A 23,183-nucleotide genomic window follows, 5' to 3' on the forward strand; every position below is an offset into this window, starting at 1 on the left:
CTAGCTACCCTGCCTGCCCCTCACATCTGGCTACTACAGCATCTGCCTGGTTCCCGAGCCCGCCTAACTATCCCTGCCTGCTCCCTCTGCAACATCTGGCTACTGCAGCGTCTGCCTGGTTCCCGAACCCCCTAACTACCTTGCCTGACCCCTCCGCAACGTCTAGATACCGCCAGCCTTTGCCTCGTCCCCTAGCTGCCCCTGCCTGCTCCCGCTGCAACATCTGGCTACCTCTTTCCCCACTGCCCGTGCCTCTGGCTAGGACCCCGCCGCCCCCGGGTACCGCTGCCTGCCCCCTGTGGAGCATCTGGCTGCAGCGGCCGCCCCTCTCCAGGCCGCCCCCGCGCTAACATCTGGCCGCTGCTGTGCCGCCGCAGGGGGCCGCTCTCCTCCTCGCAGGCGGGGGCTGCGGCGCTGCTCTCCTAGGAGGCCCAGGGAGCCGCGGAAGCAGAGCCCGCCTGATGGTGCTGCAGGGCGACCCGGGAGGGGCTGGGCGGCGGTGGCTGCTGCCCCGGAGCCTGGCTGCCCTGCTCCTGCTCCTGGCTCTGGGGCACACCTGGACCTACCGAGAGGAGCCCGAGGAGCGCGACAGGTGAGTCCCCCGCTTCGCCCCACCGGGGCCAGTTCCCAGCCCGCGCCGCACCTGGCAGCCCCCGCCCGGCCCCCCTCGGGCTCTGGCTAAAGCCGCCTCTTCTCTCCGGCTTCTCCCGCAGGGAGGTTTGTTCCGAGAACAGGATCGCCACCAGCCGGTACCCGTGCCTGAAACCCAGCGGCGAGCTGGCCACCTGCTTCAGGTGAGCGAGGCGGGGCCGGGGCCGGCGTGTGTGTGTTACCGGGACTGCCCCCTTCTCTGTGTGTGTGTGTGTGTGTGTTACCAGCACGTGGGACTGCCGCCTGTGTGTGTGTGTGTTACCGGGACTGCTGCCCCCTTCTCTGTGTGTGTGTGTGTGTTACCAGCACGTGGGATTGCCGCCTGTGTGTGTGTGTGTGTGTGTGTTACCAGCACGTGGGACTGCCGCCTGTGTGTGTGTGTGTTACCGGGACTGCTGCCCCTTTGTCGGTGTGTGTGTATGTGTGTGTTACCGAGACTGCCCCCTTCTGTGCGTGTGTGTGTTACCAGCACGTGGGACTGCCGCCTGTGTGTGTGTTACCGGGACTGCTACCCCCTTGTCGGTGTGTGTGTGTGTTTTGCCTGGACTGCCCCCTTCTGTGTGTGTGTGTGTGTGTTACCAGCACGTGGGACTGCCGCCTGTGTGTGTGTGTGCCCGCGTTACCGGGATTGCCCCCTTCTGTGCGTGTGTGTGTGTGAGAGACCAGAACTGCCCCCTTCTATGTGTGTGTGTGTGTGTGTGTGTGTGTGTGTTACCAGGGCTGCTATCTCCTTCTCCTCTGTGTGCTGTTACAAGCACAGTATGTGTGTGTATTACCAGCACGTGGGATTGCCGCCTCCTTGTGTGTGTTACCGGGACTGCCCCCCGTGTGTGTGTTACCGGGACTGCTGCCTGTGTGTGTGTGTGTGTGTGTGTGTGTGTGTGTGTGTGTGTGGTACCAGCGTGTGGGACTGCCACCTCCTCAGTGTGTGCCACCGGTATCTTGTGTGGTATAGTCACTGTGTTATGAGTGTGTGTGTACTTGTTACCAGAATGAGACTGCCACTGCCTTTGTTTGTGGGGAAGTGCATTATGTTGTGATAGCTGGTGTGTGCTTGTTGGTATGAGAATGTATGACCATCTTCTTGTGTGTGTGACACTTGTGTGTTGTATTGTGTGGTTACTGTGTTGTGATAGTGTGTGCTTGTCTTTGTGTGTTGTGATTGGTGTATTATGGCACTTGTGTGATTGTTGTATTGTGGTAGTGAGTGTCATCATCAAACACACGCAGCCTCCTGAGGACTGTTGTGCCAGGCAGAGTGGCCACAGTTGCTGATGTGGCACCAGATATTGTGTAGTGAAGTTCCCAGACCTGGCTCAATCCTGTGAGAATGCTTGACAGTCTCTTCCTGTGTGTTATGATGGATGCGGTGTTATGGCACTTGTGTGACTGTTGTGATCAGCGAGTGTGTGGTGACAGTGCGAGTGTGTATTTTTTGTGTGTGTGTGTAAGAGTGTGTATTTGGAGTTTGTAGGCTATGGGTGCTGATAGTACTACACATGTAAACATTCATGACAGTCCTATCGAGAAGATGAATAGCTGGTTTAACGGTTGCATGTTGTTTACAAAAGTTGTATCTGAAGTCAGCCAGAAAGAAATGTTTAACATTTGATTGGCTCTATCGTGTTCCCTTGCAAAGTCTTTCAGCAGCTGTGTCTGCTTCGTGCTTAGACTTAGGGAAGTCACTCTGTGTAGTGAATGGGATGCAGCGTATTCAACACTTGCTCTGGAGACATTGAATTAGGTACTGTAGCAGGTAACCCCTGTGTACTAGTAACGTTTTCTAAATTATAGCAGCTCTCCAAGGGTGCAGCTTGGGAAGTAGCAGTATAGGCTTCCAACCACATCACTCTGGTAGCATTTGTCTTAATCTTAACCTCGAGTGAACAACCTACCGGGGTAAGGGGATAATTCATTCCTGGGCCCATTTCATAGTTGACCTCTCTGCTGTGACTACCAACAAAGGGACCAATAGTGACAAACATTCTTTTTTTTAGATAGATACTTGTCTATTATGAACCCACTGAAAACATCATCATATAATTATGGCTTTCAATCATTGCTGGGTTTCATCTGTGCCAGGCTATAGCATATGTCTTAGAAGTGAATGGTTTCACGTTCCACGGGGGTGCAGTTCAAGGGAATGATATTGGTGTATGAAACCCTGCATGATTTGCATAACTGACACTTCCTCTTGCCATGCACTAACTAGGGCTGCATTTAAAATTAGCCAACATGCCCTAGCTAGCAGCCCCTAGATTTGAATGTTTGGGGCGTGCTGGCCAGATGTTCTCAATGGGGTGGTCTTGGACTGTGGAACTCACTTTCCCTGTTGATCTGAAAGAGTTTAACCTTTGGGGTATGGTTCATAAATCCATCTATTTACTTAGACGTTTGCCTGAGATAAGTTGATGGGAAGGATGTTATGTCTTTAAGGATGGCCTTCCTGTAGTTATTGATCAGAGATACTGTCTCTGAGTTTCCACTTTTTATTATATGTTTGTAAATTTGAGGAATGTCCTTTTTATATCCAGTTGTCTGCAAGAAATTGTCAAAACTAGAATTGTTTCTAATGTCTATAAATGTATCCAGAGCCTTTGACAAAGACATAAACAGCAAGCAAACGAATATCTAATTACCAATGTCCTGAGTAATGTAGTCTCTCTCAGACAAAATGTTTAGCCTATGAGAGGCACTTTCCTCTACATAGCCACTTCCAGAGGTAGCTACATTGGTGTGTGTGTGCGCTAAGTGATCTGCTATTACATAGAGGGAGCATGTGATATGGTGAAAGCACTTTGGTGCTAGTGAAAGGCATTAAAGAAATCCATAAATGATAGAAGACAAAGGGGAGTTTTTAAAAACCTCTTTTGCTGACGGATTGTTTTTCTTTTCACAATGCCTTTTATTTAGTATACACATAGGTGGTTTGAAAATGTAGCTTTGCAATGCACATAGGTTCTGCCTCCACTCTAGCTGTAAATGGGGAATTGTCACTAGTGGATGTGTTTCTAGTGGGATCCCTCACGGAACAGTTGTGGCCTTACGCTGTTTAACATTTTTATTAGTGACCTGGAAGAAAACATAAAACCATCACTGAAAGTTTGCAGATGCCACAAAAATTGGGGGAGTGGTAAATAATGAAGAAGATAGACTATTGATTGAGAGAGATTTGGATTAATAGATAAACGGGGAGCATGCAACATAGGCACCGACTCTGTGGGTGGTCTGGGGCTGGAGCACCCACAAGGAAAAAATGATGGGTGCTACTCCCTTATTAGCTCATCCCCACCCCCCACCAGTGCCTCCCTCCTGTCGGTGGGCCCCACAGATCAGTTCCTCCTGCCTGCCACAATCAGTTGTTTCATGGCATGCAGGAGGCTCTGGGCAGGATGGGGGAGGAGCGAGGACACGGCATGCTATGGGAAGGGGGCAGAACTGGGTGAGGACTTGGGGAAGGAGTGGAATTGGGGCAGGGCTTAGGGCAGAGCCAGGGATGGTGCCCCCTGCCCCCACCAACCGGCACTTTGAAAAGTCAGTGCCTGTAGCAAGCAAACAATATGTGTTTGAATATGGATAAATGTAAATGTGTACATCTAGGAACAAAGAATGTAGGCCATGTTTGTAGGATGGGGGATTCTATGCTGGGAAGCAGTGACTAAAAAGATTTGGGGGTTGTGATGGATAATCAACTTATCATGAGTTCCCCTTGTGAATCTGTGACTAGAAAAGCCTGTAGATCCTGGGATGCATAAACAAGGGGATCTTGAGTAGGAGCAGAGGTTATTTTATGTCTCTATTTGATATTGATGTGACCACTGCTGGATTACTGTGCCCAGTTCTGGTGCTCACAATTCAAGAAGGATGTTTATTTGGAGAGGGTTCAGAGAAGAGCAAGGAGAATGACTACAGGATAAGAAAACGTGCCTTATAATGACAAACTCAAAGACCTCAATCTATTTAGCTTAATACACAGAAGATTAAGGGATGACTTGATTATAGTTGATAAATATCTACACAGGGAACAAATATTTAATAATGAGCTCTTCGATTTAGCCAAGAGAGGTTTAACATGATCCAGTGGCTGGAAGTTGAAGCTAGACAAATTCATACTGGAAATATAGTGTAAATATTTAATAGTGAAAGTAATTAACCATTGGAACAATTTACCAGGGAGTGTGGTGGATTCTTCATCACTGACCATTTTTAAATCAAGATTGGATGTTTTTCTAAAAGATCTTCTCTAGGAATTATTTTGGGGAAGTTCTCCAGCCTATGTTATGCAGAAGGTCAGACTAGATGACACAGTCATCCCTTCTGGCCTTGGAACAGATGAATCAATGAACCCATAACTACATCTGGGATTACAGAATATATCAATGTAGATGACCAGCCAAAGGGAAGTCACAGTCCACTCACTGCTGTCCCCAGAGAGCGTTAGTATATCATCACACACTCTGGAAAGGGTTGGATGGTGCTATGACTAAGTCCTTTTTTCTTCACTGGTCCCTGCCCCAACCGACTGCTGAATCTCCTGTCTTCCTTCCCCGCATCCCCATGGCTTAGTCTTTTAAAGGTGCAATAGAGTTCATTATTGCATACAATTCCTTAAAACACAGTACCACAAAACATTTTACAGAGAAACGGTAATAAGCAGTGGAGAAAAGGAAGGCTGCTGAATGGGATTTAAAGTGTTAGTGTTTCAGAGGCAGAGTTTTCAGATCAATGAAACAGCCTTATTGAGAGAGCGACCTTTGACTGTGGAGAGTTTGAAGACTGAAGGAGCAGAATGAGCAGTGTGAGGTCCATTTACTGAGGTGTGTTTGCCCTCCCTGAAGGTAGAATCATAGAAGATTAGGGTTGGAAGAGACCTCAGGAGGTCAAAGCAAGATCAATCCCAACTAAATCATCCCAGCCAGGGCTTTGTCAAGCCAGGTCTTAAAAACCTCTAAGGATGGACAGTCCACCACCTCCCTAGGTAACCCATTCCAGTGCTTCACCACCCTCCTAGTGAAATAATTTTTCCTAATATCCTACGTAGACCTCCCCCACTGCAACTTGAGACCATTGCTCCTTGTTCTGTCATCTGCCACCACTGAGAACAGCCAAGCTCCATCCTCTTTGGAACCCCCCTTTAGGTAGTGGAAAGTTGCTACCATACCCCTCACTTTTCTTCTGCAGACTAAATAAGCCCAGTTCCCACAGCCTCTCCTCATAAGTCATGTGCCCCAGTCCCCTAATCATTTTTGTTGCCATCTGCTGGACTGTTTCCAATTTGTCCACATCCTTTCTGTAGTGGGGGGCCCAAAACTGGAAGCAATACTGCAGATGTGACCTCACCAATGCTGAAGAGGGGGGAATAATCACTTTCCTTGATCTGCTGGTAATGCTCCTACTAATGCAACCAAATACGCTGTTAGCCTTCTTGGCTACAAGGGCACACTGTTGACTCATATCCAGCTTCTTGTCCACTATAATCCCCAGGTCCTTTTCTGCAGAACTGCCGCTTAGCCATTCGGTCCCCAGCCTGTAGCAGTGAATGAATTCTTCCGTCCTAAGTGGAGGACTCTACACTTGTCCTAGTTGAACCTTGTCAGATTCTTTTGGCCCAATCCTCCAATTTGAAAAATTCTCCCACACTCGAGGGGTCCCAAATGCAGCAATAACAATGTTGTTCTGCTCTGTGTGCAGTGAGGCAAGACTTTTCCTGGATATAAGCGGCGTCACAGTCCATGTCTGTAGTAGCAGTCTGTAGTATTGCCTACCCCAAGCTTTAAAAAAATCACAGTTAATCAAACTGAAAAGGTAATGAGATTGGCTTTAAATTAGATTTTTTTTTAAAAAGTAACTTTTGGGTTCTTTTTGCTTGCCTTCCGGTTTCTAAGTCTTTAGGGCTCATTTGGGTCATGTTTTCAAACTTTTGTCCACTATGTGAATATTTTCACTCTTTTCTGTAAAGAAATGCCATTTTGAAAAAATTGAATTTTTTCATAACATTGCACAGATTTTGACAACATTTTGTTTAGAAACAAAATTGAAAAAATCCATTTAAAAATGTCTTGTTTGACATTTTTAGAATGAAAAGTTTTGATTTGTTTTGAAATTTATTTGATATTAAATTAAAAAAATAGAAAGGATTGAAATTGAAAAGAAACATTTTTAATTTATCAAAACAAAATGAATTTATTTTCAGAAATTTATATTGTGGAAATTTATATATGTGGACATTTTATCCTGATGTGGGAAAAATTTTGTTTTTCAAACTTTCACTGTTTTTCACAGGATGGAAAAAACTCTAGCTAGGATATCCTTTTATTTTATTTTTTAAAATCATTGCTGTAATTCCCATGTAATTACTTGTGTCCAGGAGCTGGGGCTCTAAGTAAATTACCTAATATTGTTAGAATTTGCAACACTGTAGCAGTGGAAGTGGTATACAGTCATCTCTTGCCAACCTTCAGGATTGTGAGGGGAGGAAGCAGGGGTGGCTCTAGGCATTTTGCCGCCCCAAGCACGGCAGGCAGGCTGCCTTTGGTGGCTTGCCTGCAGAGGGTCCGCTGGTCCCCCTGCGGCTTCGGCGACCCTTCGCCCCTACGGCTTCGGCAGCAAGCCTGCAGGAGGTCTGCTGAAGCCTTGGGACCAGTGGACCCTCCGCAGACAAGCCGCCGAAGACAGCCTGCCTGCTGCCCTTGCGGCGCTGGCAGAGTGCCCCCCGCAGCTTGCCACCCCAAGCACGTGCTTGGTGTGCTGGGTCCTGGAGCCACTCCTGGGAGGAAGAGCCCCTCATCGCAACCTCTCTGAGGTCTCCCATTTACCCCTATTCTGCTGTAGCATTTGGCCCTAGGCAATGAGAATAAGTCTGAAAAGTGGGTTAACTTCCCCATTTCTGGGCTCTGCTTTTCCATTTAGAGAACATCTGTCCTGTGTTGCATCACCTCACTCATCCTGCCTTGCAGAGGAGGCTGTCATCCCTATCAGATTTTACCACTGATCAATAATAGCAAGCGGTACCTATGTGGTGCAGGCTTTGACCTCTGTCCTGAGATGGAGAAGCAAGAGGCATCACTATGGTAGTAGCTTATGCTACCAGCCAATCTGTGAGGCTGCTCCCAGAAGAATTTAAAACACAAAAATATTCTCCAGTTAATGCTAATGTGTTTCTTTTGTAGTGCACTGGCAGAATACACCTACTAAAACTGAGCAAGCCAATGGAGGCTTGAGGTAGGGTGTGGCTTCATTATGAGCTTATGAGTAAAGATGAGCCAAAAGCAGGGCCAGGCCAAAGGGAATATTTTGATATTATTCACTTGTGATCATAGTGACCTTGTACATGACTAGATGTATTTTTTTTTCTTCTAGTATGTGTAGAGTTTGGCCCTTTGGCTTAGCTTGGTTTGTATTTATTTTTAGATGGTGCTTTTATTTATTTCCATAAGAGAACAGAGGAACAGATTTGAATAGCAGTTGGTGCTTCAGCATGGCCAGTATTCTTAAGCCTTACTTTTATTTTTTTTTAACAATAAATTAAGTGGCATGTACCAATAATAAGCTTTCGTATCCATAGACAATAAATTCTGGTCATTGCTAAACATATAATATGATACAGGACTTGATCTTGCATTTCTCAGGCACCCAGAACTCCACCTGAAATCAATTAGAATCTGATTGGATTCTAATTGCAAGGAAGGGGAGGCAGGGGATAGTTCAGTGGTTTGAGCATTGGCCTGCTAAACCCAGAGTTGTGAGTTCAAACCTTGAGGGGGCCACTTAGGGAATCTGGGGCAAAAATCAGTACTTGGTTCTGCTAGTGAAGGCAGGGGGCTGAACTCAATGACCTTTCAGTCCCTTCCAGTTCTAGGAGATTGGTATATCTCCAAAAAAAAATTTGGGGCAGGGGAGGGATAGCTCAGTGGTTTGAGCATTGGCCTGTTAAACCCAAGGTTGTGAATTCAATCCTTGAGGAGGCCATCTGGGGCAAAAATCTATCTGGGGATTGGTCCTGCTTTGTGCAGAGGGTTCAACTAGATGACCTCCTGAGGTCCCTTCCAACCCTGATATTCTATGATTCTATAAGACAGAGCCCTTAATTATTATAATGTTTCCACCATCTCAGATACTGCATATATCATATTTAATCTGCTTAACCCCTTTAAACAGTCCCTAATAGCTTTATTGGTATGCCAAATTAGAATGGTATTAGCAAAGTTCCTTCACTGCTCCAGGGTATGTGTGTTACTTGGCTTGTATTTGATAAGTCATTCATTTTGTACATCTTGGTTTAGCCCTAGCAGTAGACATGACCACCCAGCACACTTCTTTCACCACTTATAGGTATTTTTGTGGATAGTTCGCTTTGCTCATTTTCATATCATACAGTGGTGTCCTATATTATTCTCGTGCTCAGTAGCAATCTGGTAGATGATTGAATGAAGTTTGTCACTCTGAGCTATGGTGACCAACTGTATGTTCCTCTAAGAAACAATGTTAAATGGGACACCCTGCACCCACTTCATCATAAGACAGAATAGCTCTGTTCCCATGAGAATGTGGCAGTGGTTAGGATTATAGGTCTGTAAATTTAGTTATTTCCAAATTAAGGAGGCTTAGCCTGTAATTTAATGTAATGCCACAGTCATACCAGAGAACATCCGAAGGCAATTTTGGAAACGTATGAATACTTGTTGGAGTTGTCCTCCTTTTTGAAAACAAACAAAACCTAACCTCACAATCAAGTAAATCCTGCATAGTATTTTCAAGTGAGAGAATTTAAATATCGTATAATAAATGTCTATGATATAATGGAGATTGGTTTATAATAGATATATTCCAGAATGATAATCTAGAGCAGTGCTTCTCAAATTTTAGCAACCTGAGGACCCCCATTTTGATTTAAGATTTTCATAGACCCTCATAGACCTGCTCAGCCTCAGGTCCCGCCCCACCTCCATCCCTTCCCCCAATACCCCAGCCCTGCCCCATCTCTTCTTGCCCCCACTCCACCTCATCCCGCCTCTTCCCCACCTCTTTCCACCCCCTCCCCCGAGTGTGCTCCATCCCTGCTTCTCCTCCTCCCTATCAGTTCCTCCTGCTCACCACTGAACTGCTGTTCCCCAGCGTGCAGGAGGCACTGAGAAGGAAGGGGAGGAGTTAATCAGCAGGGCCCGCGCACCCCCTGGAGTACCCTTGTGGACCCCCGTTTGAGAAATTCCAATCTAGAGGTTTAGTAAAGATATTTGCTAATAAAAAAAAACATTGACTAAACATTACAGTTATATAGTAATTTAAACTATAGGAATAAAAGAACAGTCCAGTGCAAAATACACTTTAGTAACAGATGGGAAAATGAGAGAATGTTTGTGTCTCAAAGTCATGGAAACCACCAGATGCAGTAGATACTTATTTCGGGTCCAACCCTGTGTGCTTGAGCATCTGCTAAAGGGTGCTGAGTGCCCTCCAGATTCTGTACTTTAATGGGAGAGGAGGATATTAGGTATCTCAGAGGACTGGGCCTTTTATATCGCTACAGCAAATTTTAGCTCAGACTGCTCACTAAACTTGCATGAGTGAATTTACAAAGCATCCATGTTAGAACATGCTGTGTTCTTCCTTACTAATGTGTGCTGATATTGGTGCACATGCACCCATGCAATAAAGAGAGAGTACATCTATCTACTGGTTGGAATAAAGACTGGCAGTTTGAATTCCTGGATTCTCTCTGTTTGACCAGTCCTCCCCATCTTGCAGTCAATGAGAAGTTTGCCATTGACTCAGATGGGACCAGAATCATGCCTGAAACTACTGTTAGTCCTGGTTTACCCATCTATAAAATGTGCACAATGTATAGAATCATAAAATATCAAGGTTGGAAGGGACCTCAGGAGGTAATCTAATCCAACCCGCTGCTCAAAGCAGGACCAGTCCCCAATGTACCTGCCTCATGGGGTGTAATGATGAGGCCTAACTGATTAAAGTTTGTAAAATGCTTTGCAGTCCTTGGGAGGAAAGTGCTCCAGATGTTCTAATCATTATCATGGATAAATTGTCTCCTGAGAGGTTGGTGGTACAACTGAGTGAATGAAGCATGATGCTGGACTAAAAGTAGGTGCTAAATAAGAATTATAGTCTTATTCAAAATATGGGTAATATATATATGAAGAGAGTGATGATTTCGAAAGTTATCAGGCTCTTAAGTACTAACAATATCATCAGATTAGCCAGTATTTCCCTAGAATAAATCCATGCAGGCTTTTGAAAGAGGATATAATGATTGTACAACTCTGAAATATTGTCCGTTTTCTTATCTCATAATTGTCTGGCAGCTAAAAATATCTGTAGTCAGTATAGTATTGCAGGTGTTAAATTCTGCCATGAAAAGGATACTCTAAACTTTATAACAAAAAGATAATTCAAATATAAGGCAGAAATACATGTATGCCTATAAGCTAGCTAATTGTGATGCTGACTAAAGATCACATTCTTAAAAAAAGTCATCTTTTTATTCTATTGAATGTTGTTGGTGCTGGCAGAGTCCAGTTTTTATAGACTGTATCATTTTACACATTCTTAAAGGATAAAAGTTATTGCAAGTAAGTTAGAACTGAACTGCTTCACAAAGGGCAGTACTTTACTGATATGCCCCCTGAGACCATGTTCAGTTCTTAGTTCCCAGAGTCCCTGAAGAGCCTGTTGCATTGCTTCCCAGTTAATTTGACTACATAGATTTTTTTGAAGTTTTCAGCCAGAGAAAGCAAAGGTGATATTTTATCTTAAGACTCTTTTTTGCTTTCCAGACACCATTTCCATGGCCTTTCTAATCCAAAACTCTGCTGTCATCACTTTCAGCGGAATCAACCTAACCCTGATTCTCGTTGCAATATTAAATTGTAAATGACATTTATCCAGTTAGGGCAAAAGAATGCATAAGCCCCAGTTATCTTGGAGGATAATGTACTGCATGCTGGAAGTTTGCTGAGGATGAGATGTTCTTGGTTATATTTTACTTGTGGTGCTTTTTTTTTGTTTGTTTTAGAAAAATAAACAGCTACAACATCTGTAACAATGCTTTTGCCAAGAATGTTTGTTTCCATAAACTAATAGATTTTATTTCACATACTTTAAAGTGCAATGGCCTGCTAGCTCTTTGGGACAGTGCTGGTACCTCTGTGCCTAGCATATTGTGAGTGTGACTATAAATGAATGATGAATATTATTTAGTCATCATTTTCAAAATGAGAATTTCAGAACTAGATATGTCAATGCATCTGTCATGTATAAAATCTGTCTGTCTGTCTGTCTATCTCAAACCTTAGGCCTCTAGGCACCAAAACAAAAACATAGAACCATATCCTGAGATGTGCTGAGTCCCACTGACTTGGATGGGAGACTTGGATGCTCAGCATCTTTTAGGATTTGGCCCATAGACTTGCTATTTTCAGCATCTGACTTTTAGTAATTCGGATTAAAATCAGTAGCACAATGAGCTTTCTCAAGGACTAATAAGTATAATTGTGGTCATGCTGAATGCAGAAGTGCTTCTAATAGCTACATCTCTTTCTTCTATCTTTGCTGTTTAATTGTTCTTACTCAGAACTTAGAGCTTGTGAAAATGGATAGTTTGTAGGAAAATGTAGCATGTTATTTTTTCCCAAAACAGGTAAACCAGGGCAGCGGACTAAACTTCCCCATGCCACCTACTCATTTACCCTCACTACTACTTTGAAGTAGCACCCCAGTAACAAAGGTTTTGTGCCCATTCAGTCCTTGGCTTGACATCTTTGCTGAGACTACCAAAGGAACTGATTGGTGTCAACTGTTGTGGTGAATTATGATGTGGACCTCTGTCAATAGGAGCAAAACCAACACCATGCACGCATCTTATGTAGGTACCTGAATTGCTGGTAGTTGGTCATGGTAACTTTCCACCATTACTGATTGGAGACACATTTGTGCTAGTGACAGAGGCCTCGTTTAAACACTGAAGTTGTACTGCTTTAACTGGACTGGTATAGTTAAAGTGGTACAACCCTCCCTTATTGTGGGTGCAGTTATACCAGTATAAAGGTTCTTCTGCTTGTTCAGGAAAGGGAATGAGCTATGCTAGAATAAGACACCTTTACAGGGGCATAACTGTGCCCACATTAGTGGTTGTAGTGGTATAAATGTGTCAGTAAAAGAATCACACCCCTACCCAACATATGCTCCTACAAAAACTGTGTGTAGACCAGGCCTAAAATTATCATTGACAACGAGCAATACAGTCTTCTAGTATTTTATGTCTTTTTTTAAATTAAAAATGTGTCCCATACCAAGGTCACAGCCTCATTTTTATAAGGCATAGTACAATTGGTATGCTGTCACCATGTAGTTTAACTGGGAATGTTTATGAAAATCAGTGTTTGCAGTCTCAGAATACTATAGTATGTGTACTAAACACGTTTAACATTTATATATGATCTCTTGTAAGTCTTCACTGAGGTTTATATAGTTTTGGATCATATACTTGCTGCTTATGAGATGCAATACCAAGGATTAGGATATATCTGTGTGCCTTCGCTAATATATCCCCCTAACCCTTTACCGTAGCATCTGAGAAACACAGTCTTTTATGTACATATCCTCACAACACTTCTGAGAGGCTAGGAAGTACTGTTATCCATATCTTTTATAGATGGGAGATTGAGGCATAGAGAGGCTAAGTGACTTGCCCAAGATCACATAGGACATCTATGATTGAGCAGGGACTTGGACCTTGGTCTTCTGAGTCTTAGGCTAGTGCACTGTATACTGGATGATCCTTTCTCTCAAAGGTAGTCAAAGGTGGATGCAGATGATAGTTTGGATAATACTCCAAAAGTTATTTTCTGCACAAAAACCAGAACCTCCCCAAATTTTTCTCTGAAGCACTTAGCTATTGTGGTTGTTGGCAATATACAAAAACTTAAGACCTAGAGAAAAGCACTTTCACACGTGGTAACACTTATACATATTTTCCAAATTTGCTGCACAGAAAAGGGGGTGAGTTTCTTCAGGAACTCTTGGTAAAAGATCATCTTATGGATCTGAGGTTGCCTGCCTGGCAAACCCATCAAGACCACAAATGGTGTCAAAATGTGTACTCTGCTGCAGAAGAGCAAAGGATTAATACATTCTCTGTGAAGTCTAGTCCATGTTGGATGACAGCCCTCTGGGCTAAGTTCAGTCGGAATCTTACACAGACATCTAAATCACGCAGTGCAAAATGCAAGTTCTCTTATTTTCCTAAGGGAGTGTTACAGGAGGAGCCTCGCAAAGGGCTTTTTTCTTTTGGAGCAATGGATGTATCTGCTGTTCCACAGTGTGCAAGTGACATGCTTAGCTGCTATTGCTGGAGGAAAATTAGCACTCCTCTTAGGAACAAGAGTGTAACCAGTTCTGTGCAGCTCTACAAATCACCTCAGCTCAGCACCAGGTACTCCACAAGCTTTCTGAATGCAGCCCCCTGCTGCCAACCTTTCACTTTGCTAATGTTGTTTATCCTTTATTAATAACCTCCCATCTACCCCAAATGTGAATGCATCATAATGTTTTGCAGTATGGAGGCTAAGGGCGGGTTTTTCAAAAGAGCATCTGGAAATGTGGTGATTAATTTCCATTCAAATTCCCAACCCGAAACCATTATTACCCTTAGCAATGATGTTTTGTTAAGATAACTGAAGAGAGAAGCCTCAAAGTCCCATAAATACATGCTTTTAATAGCTCTAGAGCAGGGGTAGGCAACCTATGGCACGGGTGCCAAAGGCGGCATGCGAGCTGATTTTCAGTAGCACTCACACTGCCCGGGTCCTGGCCACCGGGCCGGGGGGCTCTGCATTTTAATTAATTTTAAATGAAGCTTCTTAAACATTTTGAAACCTTATTTATTTTACATACAACAATAGTTGTTACAGAAAGAGACCTTCTAAAAAAGTTAAAATGTATTACTGGCACATGAAACCTTACAATTAGAGTGAATGAATGAAGACTTAGCACACCACTTCTGAAAGATTGCTGACCCCTGCTCTAGAGTAACAGCAAAAATCAATGCCTATTTGGGTTTACTTGTAAAAAAGCTCCTATTTATACTTCCCCCTCAATATAGTCAGTTCACTGTGAAATGAACCAATATAATTATGATCTTCTGGTGAGCTGGTGTAATTATTGTCAATAATATATTGAGGCAGGAGTTACTACAAAGGATGAGGTCTGGCAAATAGCTGTTCATGTAGACGGGAGGTTCTGGATGGTCACATCAGAGAAGTTCTCAGAATTTTAAAACTGGGCAAGCCACGAACTATCTGCTTAGTGCCGTCCTTGGTGGTTTGATTAAGTAATGAAACCCAGGTGCACTGCATCATGGTTTTGATCTACAGACTATAGGGTTAAATATGAACTGACTTTCGGGGCATGTCGTCTAGTGCAAAGATTCCAGACCAACAAAATAGTAGCCTAAGGGCCCACTGTGGTTGATTCAAAATCTGTAGTAAATCTAGGCCACCAGAGGGAAAGTGACTTTTAAGATCATACTGGGTATCATATATGCTCCTGAGGGTCAGACTATTTTGTCTTTAAAAAAATCTGCTCACATCCCCTGTTTTAAATAAAATAGGGAGGCAGTGTGAGCTAGTTGTTGTTAATTATTCTTTGCATTCCTGTAGCACAGAGGGGCTGTAACTGAGATGAGGGGCCCATTGTGCTGCATAGACAATCCCTGCCCCCAAGATTTTATAATCTAAATACACAAGACAGATAAAAGAAGTAGGAAAGGGCAAAGAAAAGGAACAACCGGGAAGAGAAACAGAAGACGGGAACTAAAACAGGCAGAAAAGGGGATGAGCAGAGACAGGAAATGGGAAAGAGAAATTTCATCTTGTCATTATTTTCATCTAATTTGTGTGGGGGGGAGGAGCAAGGAAATCATTCCCTAACTAGCTCCAATTAAAATATTTCCAGATTGCCTCTGTTTTATACAAAAATTATATTTTCTAAGAAAGAACCTTGTACTCCCAACTATACTTGGAATAAAAAAATCTAGTAAATGCTGCATCTTCTCTTGATATTTCTTTCTTCCTTTCTCTCTCTCCTTTACCAGTTTGAAAAATGTCTCTTCCCTACTGTATATTCTAGGTACCTGGGAATAGTGAGAGTGTATCACAGATAGACATGTAGGTTGGCCCACTCACCCTTTGCTCAGGGTGGCTTTGCTCTTCTGTATTTGCTGGTCCTTGATGTTAGAGAACAAAAGATTAAGTGTCACTTGCCTTCCCTAGGCAAACTGGCTCTGCAATCCTTTGATGACCACCCACTAGCGAGCTTTGAAGGAAAATATGTTTGTCCTCATTCTGGTTCCACGAAATCAGGGAGAGCTAATTTAAAAAGAAATATTTAAACTGAACTAAAAAGTGCAATTTTCTTATAACAACGTCTCCAATTTTTTTTGTTTTTGTTTTCCATTTAATTTTTTGTAACGCTTACCCACAAACTGTGGGGTAGAATCTCAGCTGGTGTGAATCATCCTGGCTCCATTAAAATCATATCAGGACTATGGGTGGGAGTGGAGGAGAGACAGTCAATAGATGTATAAAGAAATCAATAGAGTTGTGACAATTTACGCCAGCTGAGGATCTGCCCCATGTGTCCTGATCTTGCAAACACGTACTCATCTGCATAGTTCATGTGGCCCTGATCCTGCATTGCTAAAGTGAATAGGGACATAGGCTAAAGCCCCACATGTGTAAATTTGTAGCGCTGTCAGTTTAATCCTTTATTTTTGTCTCCTCAACCTCTTCCCCAGAGTTCTCCTAGATTTTCTCCCTGTCTGTGTTTCACTGATAACACTTCAATATTAGTATAATTTCACTTGGAGTTTGTTATAATCACAGTGATTGCGCTGCACTCATTTGATGTTATATACATAGCAAGATACAAGCAAAGGGTCTGATTCTTGAACCTTTACTTACATTACTTCTTCTACTTATTTACATGAATTATTCCAGTGCAGTTAATTGAACTATTAATGTCTATAAAACTTATTCCCACTAAGGGGTGCAGGATTGGGCCCACAGCTCAAATGAATGGATATTTCCAGTGATGGTTGTTAACCAGAAATTTGAAAACAGGTGGGCTATCATTTTTCTTCCTCTTCTGCCCATTTTCTTTACTTGAGTTTTAACTGATTAGTTTTCAAACTATTTATTGGTGTCTGTTATAAACACAATAGTTGCAAATGTGGTTCCATTACTGTTCTTTGCTTTTTCTTCTAAGTTAGTCCAATTATAACCAAACTAGATAGAGAACAGGACCTGCACGATGCTAATTCAGGAGAGTTGTTGAGAAGATTGGGATTTTTTACGCCAAGAAGAAACAATTTTAGTTGCAGACAGTAGTCTCAGATCTTAGTTCTGCGTTAGGAATCCTTCTCACTAATACAGGCTCATCCATCTTATCCAGTAAATTTCATTGCTGAGCATATAAGCAACTGAAACATTGTACGGTAAAGAGTTTAGTTACAATCAGGCAACATATTTTCTGTTACATATGAAAGCTAAATACATACACTTCCATTAGTTAGTTTGTACTGGAATTTAAATTAGGTGGCACAGATAAAGACCATGCTCATTGTATTGGTATTAGCAGCAATTCAATAGTAAATCCACATCAAAAAGACTTTTCCCCTTCCTTTCAAGTAGGCTGGGAACACTGTCATATGCAATATTTTAAATAGGCAAGAAAGGCAAAGTCCAAAGGAATAATTTGATTTTTTTTAAAAGGATTGTTGTTGGAGAATGAATAGGCTTATTATAAGTTAAATACGAGTGACACCAAAGGGGAAGCTTAAATTTGTGGAGGAGAATATTCATCTTGGGATTGCAAGTGTATAAAGGACAAAAGTCTTTTCTATAGGGAAATTAGTGGTGTGTAGCCTCCAGTGTAAAACAGCAGTGTTCACATTGGCTCTGCAGTCTCATTAACCTCTAGCTGAAGGTGAAGGTTGAAGATCTAATTCTTCTAGGTAGTGGCCAATAACTCAGCTTGCACAGTTGATGCTAAAATATTTTTAGGTCTACTCCTTTAACGAAGAATTGCTGATGAACGCCGACATTTCAGAATACTCGGTAAACTACAAGTTGTATGTTTCACAATTGTTTTATTAAAAAAGAAGCACAGGACCTTAACAGATACATTTTAAATAATTTTCCAAGGTGTAGCATGGAGCCTTACCATCTCAGCTGAATGTTAACATCTTTATGGTCACATTAGATATCTTGTAAATAAGATGTCTCGGCTGGTCAGCAAAATGATTTAATCATTAATTACCCAGCTTGCATTGTAAAGTTTATTTGCATAGCTGCAGAAAAGAAAGCAGTGTTGTTTTCGGAAAGTTGCTTTCTGAAATGTTGACAACACATTTAGGGATCATTGCCCTTGAGAGAGAATAAGTTAAAATGACTTACGCTATAAACAGTAAATAGCTGAAGAGGAAATTTCTTTATCTCTATAATTTCTTAATAAATAAATGTCATACTGATGTAAGAAAGGCCTTCTATCTCTCAATCAGCTGGAGAACTTCATCCATCACTGTACTATTTAAGCAGCAAAGAATCCTGTGGCACCTTATAGACTAACAGACGTGCATCTGAAGAAGTGGGTATTCACCCACGAAAGCTCATGCTCCAAAACGTCTGTTAGTCTATAAGGTGCCACAGGATTCTTTGCTGCTTTTACAGATCCAGACTAACACGGCTACCCCTCTGATACTTGTACTATTTAAGTAACCCTTACTCATAAAAATAGAGGACAGAGGCAATGGTAAGCTAATCTTGGGCCATGTTTTGCTTGTGATGGCTGTGAACAATCCAAAATGTGATGTCAGAGAGAATGAGATGCAAGTACGGGAGGTAGCTCTAGAATGGAGAAATATATACAAGACTTGTTAGCACAGAGGAGGCAATTAATCACACATGAGTGGATGAGGTGACCCAAGGATAAGGTATAAAGAGAGAAGAGGAAAGGGGTAAAAATAGAGCCCTGGGAAACTCCCAAAGAAAAGGAGCATTGAGAGGGGAAAGAGCAAGTGGAGAGGTGAGAACAGAGGTGCCTAAGCCAAGAGAAGGCAGATATCAAGGAAGAGCTCAAAGACAAAGGATTGCTAGAGTCAATTGCATTAGTAAGAGTTTCAGGGAAGGACCCAAAGTTTATAAATTACTTGGAGTATCTTTGAATATTGTAAGGGCCTGATCCTGTAAACGGTTGAGTGTTGTCAACTCCTGTTGCCTTCAGTGGGAGTAGAAGGCAATCAGCACCACACAGGGCTGAGTCCTCTGTTAGTTGGAACCTTCTCCACTGAAGTCTGTTCCTACTGGGAATGGGAACGTGATGAGACCTTTTGTCCGCACACCGGCTCCACACAGCAGAGTCTATAGTCTCTGACTGTAAATAGCATGGTGCAAACAGATGTTTACTGCATGTGATAGCTCTCTCCCTGTATACATACACAGTAAGCAACATTTCGGTCAACCGGAAAACTGTGTATAAATTTAGTTAAATGTATAAACATTTGTTGTTTTGGTGTATAATGTGTTGTGACCTAAATAGCTAACTTCCTTCAGAAGAAGGCATACACATTCCTACCGCAGCACAGCTTGTACCCTATTGATTTTGTGGAATATAAACTTGAAAAAAGTATATGAAACCACACGTTAGCTCCACTCTTGTCAATTTTCATATTTTGTCAGAAAATGTTTTTTTTTTCCTGTTGAAATCTGAAATTTTCCTATTGGAAAATAATGGTTCTCTTGTGAGAAAATTAATAAAACAAAACTTTCTGACACTTTTTGACAATTTTGTGTCAATTACCATGCCCTGAATCAAGTACCAGTAAGAAACTGGCAATTGCTGCCCCTGATTCCTCAGCTACTGGATCCTGGGGTGCAGGGTCAGGAGGGTTGGGGATTGCCCGAATATTGGCTACGTTGGACTCAGTGCAAATTAGAGAAAGTGATGAATGGAAAACTGCCTTCCGAATGCACTGTGGTCATTTTGAATACCTCATGATGCTGTTTGGACTGATCAACCTTCCGACACTTCACGAACGACATGTTATGGGACATACTGGACCATTATGTAGTGGTTTACCTGGTCTTCCTAGACAACCCCGAAAGCACACTGGTCACATTTGAGTGGTCCTGAAGCCTTTACGGCAGCAGACTCTATAATAAGCTTGAGAAGTGCATGTTTGTCCAGATTTCCACAGAATTTCTAGTCTTTATCCTGATCCCTAAAGGATTGAGATGGATCCATACAAGGTCCAGGCTATCTGTGACTGGATGCCCCCCCTGCCCAACCCCGACAATGCTTGATCTGCAACGCTTCTTAGGGTTCACCAATTTTTATTGGCTGTTTATCCTACATTTCTTGAAATGAATTGGGCCTCTCAACACTCTGCTCCAGAAGAATACCCAGTTCCAGTGGTCCCTGAACCCAGAGCGTATTTAATCAGCTGAAACTCACCTTTACCACTGTGACAATACTGGCCCACCCAGATGCCATGCAAGCCTTCCTTATAGAAGCGGATACATCTAGTATGGCAATGGGGATCATATTTTCTCAGCCACACGGAACCAAACAAATACTGCACTCATTGGCCTATTATTCACAGAAACTTCTCTCTGCCAGACAGAGCTATGAGATCCGGGATAAGGCACTCCTAGCCATTAAGGTGGTCTTTGAGGAGGTGAAACATTATTTGGAAGCTGCTCAGCATCCAATTGAAGTACACTCTAACCACAAAAACATGTGCAGGGCAAAGACACTAAACCAGGGGTTCTCAAACTCGAGGTCGTGACCCCTCAGGGGGTCACAAATTTATTACTTAAGGGGTTGTGAGTTGTCAGCCTCCACCTCAAATCCTGCTTCTCCTCCAGCATTTATAATAGTGTTAAATATAAAAAATGTGTTTTTACTTTATAAGCAAGGGGGCACTATCATAACCTTAGTCCCAGATTTGGACCTTAGCGTCCAAAATATGGGGGTTAGCATGAAAACCTCCACGCTTAGCTACCAGCTTGGACCTGGTACTTGCTGCCACCATCCAAAAATTTAGAGTGTTTTGGGGCACTCTGGTCCCCCTGAAAAGCCTTCCCTGGGGACCCCAAGACCCAAATCCCTTGAGTCTCACAACAAAGGGAAATAATCCTTTTTCCCTTCCCCCCTCCAGGTGCTCCTGGAGAGATACACAGACACAAGCTCTGTGAAACTACACAGAGTGACTCCCCCTCTCTGTTCCCAGTCCTGGAAACAAAAAGTACTCTCCTCTTCACCCAGAGGGAATGCAAAATCAGGCTAGCCAATTCAACACACAGAGATCTCCCTGATTTCTTCCTCCCACCAATTCCCTGGTGAGTACAGACTCAATTTCCCTGAAGTAAAGAAAAACTCCAACAGGTCTTAAAAGAAAGCTTTATATAAAAAAGAAAGAAAAAATACATACAAATGGTCTCTCTGTATTAAGGTGACGAATACAGGGTCAATTGCTTAAAAGAATATTGAATAAACAGCCTTATTCAAAAAGAATACAAATCAAAGCACTCCAGCACTTATATTCATGCAAATACCAAAGAAAAGAAACCATATAACTTACTATCTGATCTCTTTGTCCTTACTTTAGAAACAGAAGACTAGAAAGTAGAAACTACTTCTCCAAAGCCCAGAGAAAGCAGGCAGACAGAAAATAAAGACTCAGACACAAACTTCCCTCCACCCAGAGTTGAAAAAATCCGGTTTCCTGATTGGTCCTCTGGTCAGGTGCTTCAGGTGAAAGAGACATTAACCCTTAGCTATCTGTTTATGACAGGCACACACTGGGCTTGCTGTGTGAAAGGAGTCACCAGTACAAAAGTTTGAGAACCATTGCACTAAACCAACAGCAGTTCCAATGGGCTCTGTTCTTTTCACAGTTTAACTTCACCATCACATATTGTCCTGGGACTAGAAATGGTAAGGCTGATGCCTTGTCCCAAATCTTTGATACTGAACTCTGTGAACCTAGCCAGGAACCAGCCCACATCTTTAAGCCCTGTGACTTCCTGAATGCTGCTCTTCACCAGAACCTAGTCATGCAATCTGTTATGCCTCTGCCTCAGAAATTCCACCTGACAAATTAGCTGCCATCGATAGCGAACTGCCTGACCTCCAGAAGGGGTCACGTTTGTGAAGAACCTCATTTATCTTCCCTTAGGTCAGGCAAGAGTGGCAGCCTTAGTGACACAGCTCCCCCTGGTAGGACACCTGGGTCATTTTAAGACTCAGCAGCTGACATCCCATCTTTTCTGGTGATCCTGAATGTGCCCCATCATACAAGCCTTTGCAGTAACTTGCTAAGTGCATGGTCAAGCTAAGATGCCATTCCACACACTGTTTGGTCTACTTCAACCTCTAGGTACCCAGTCCGGACCCTGGGCTGCTATTGCATTGGATTTTATTGTGGATCTCGCACAGTCCAGTGGATTTATGATAGTCTTGACATTGGTAGACCTCTTCACCAAAATGTCCCACGTTGTGCCCTGCACCGGTATGCTCTCTGCTGAAGAGATGGGATCCGTTTCCATGGCTCACTGGATTGCATCACCTCGATTTCAGGCAGAAGGCTCTATGTCTTCTGGGAGTCCTGCTGCATCTCTCCTCTGCCTCTACCCCTATTCCAACAGCCATATGAAAAGGGTCAATCGGGTTTTAGAGAAATACCTCTGATATTATATTAATCACCGCCAGGATGATTGGTCCTCACTGTTACCCTATGCGATGTTTGCATATAGTAACACAGATCATGCTTCCACAAGGAAAAGCTCCTACTTTGCAACCTCCGATTCCACCCACAGCTTCCTATGAGCTCTCCTAAGATAGCCCAATTATCTCAGGGTTGGTGCAGAAGATTCATTGGTCACCTGGAAAAAGTGAAAGTTGACTACAAGTGACATGTAGACCAACGCTGTCAACGAGGCCCCACCTTTCAGTGGGACAAATAGTACAGCTGTTGACAGAGCACATCCACATGAAGAGACTCTCACTTAAGTTAGTCTTCCAGTTCCTTGGCCCTTATTGAACCTGGTCACCAATGAATCACACCTATCTTGATCTCTCAAGATCCACCCAGTATTTCACATATCCCTCCTGAAACCACTTACTGAAAATTTGTTTCCACATAGGACCTAGCCCTCTCTCCCACCAGCGTGCATACAATGCCATGAGAAATACGTCATCCATTAGATCTTGGATTCTAAACAGTGGTGGGGTAAACTTCTGTACCTGGTTGTCTGGGAAGGCTTATGATCCTCAGAAGCGTATAAGAGAGTCAGCAGAAAATGTTCATGCTCGTGCTCTAATACAAGCCTTCCATGAGAACCACCTTGAGAAGCCCAGACCCACAGGAACCAGAGGGTGCCCCTTGGGGACAATGGGATGTCAGACCCCATGAGTCTTGAACCTAGGTTCATGGGGGTCCTGAGAGTCATAACACTTCA

General features: G+C 43.0%; 1 protein-coding gene across 1 annotated transcript in view; it reads left to right on the top strand.

The window, feature by feature from the left end:
- The first annotated feature begins 461 nt into the window (after nt 1-461).
- CCBE1 (collagen and calcium binding EGF domains 1) overlaps nt 462-23,183 on the top strand; it is a 176,304-nt gene continuing 153,582 nt past the window's right edge. Inside the window, exons 1-2 of the mRNA XM_030567911.1 lie at nt 462-592; nt 714-794. Coding sequence (XP_030423771.1) covers nt 462-592; nt 714-794 — 212 coding nt within the window. The remainder of the gene's footprint in view (nt 593-713; nt 795-23,183) is intronic.

Source organism: Gopherus evgoodei, chromosome 6, assembly GCF_007399415.2.
Source record: "Gopherus evgoodei ecotype Sinaloan lineage chromosome 6, rGopEvg1_v1.p, whole genome shotgun sequence".
NCBI lineage: Eukaryota > Metazoa > Chordata > Testudines > Testudinidae > Gopherus > Gopherus evgoodei.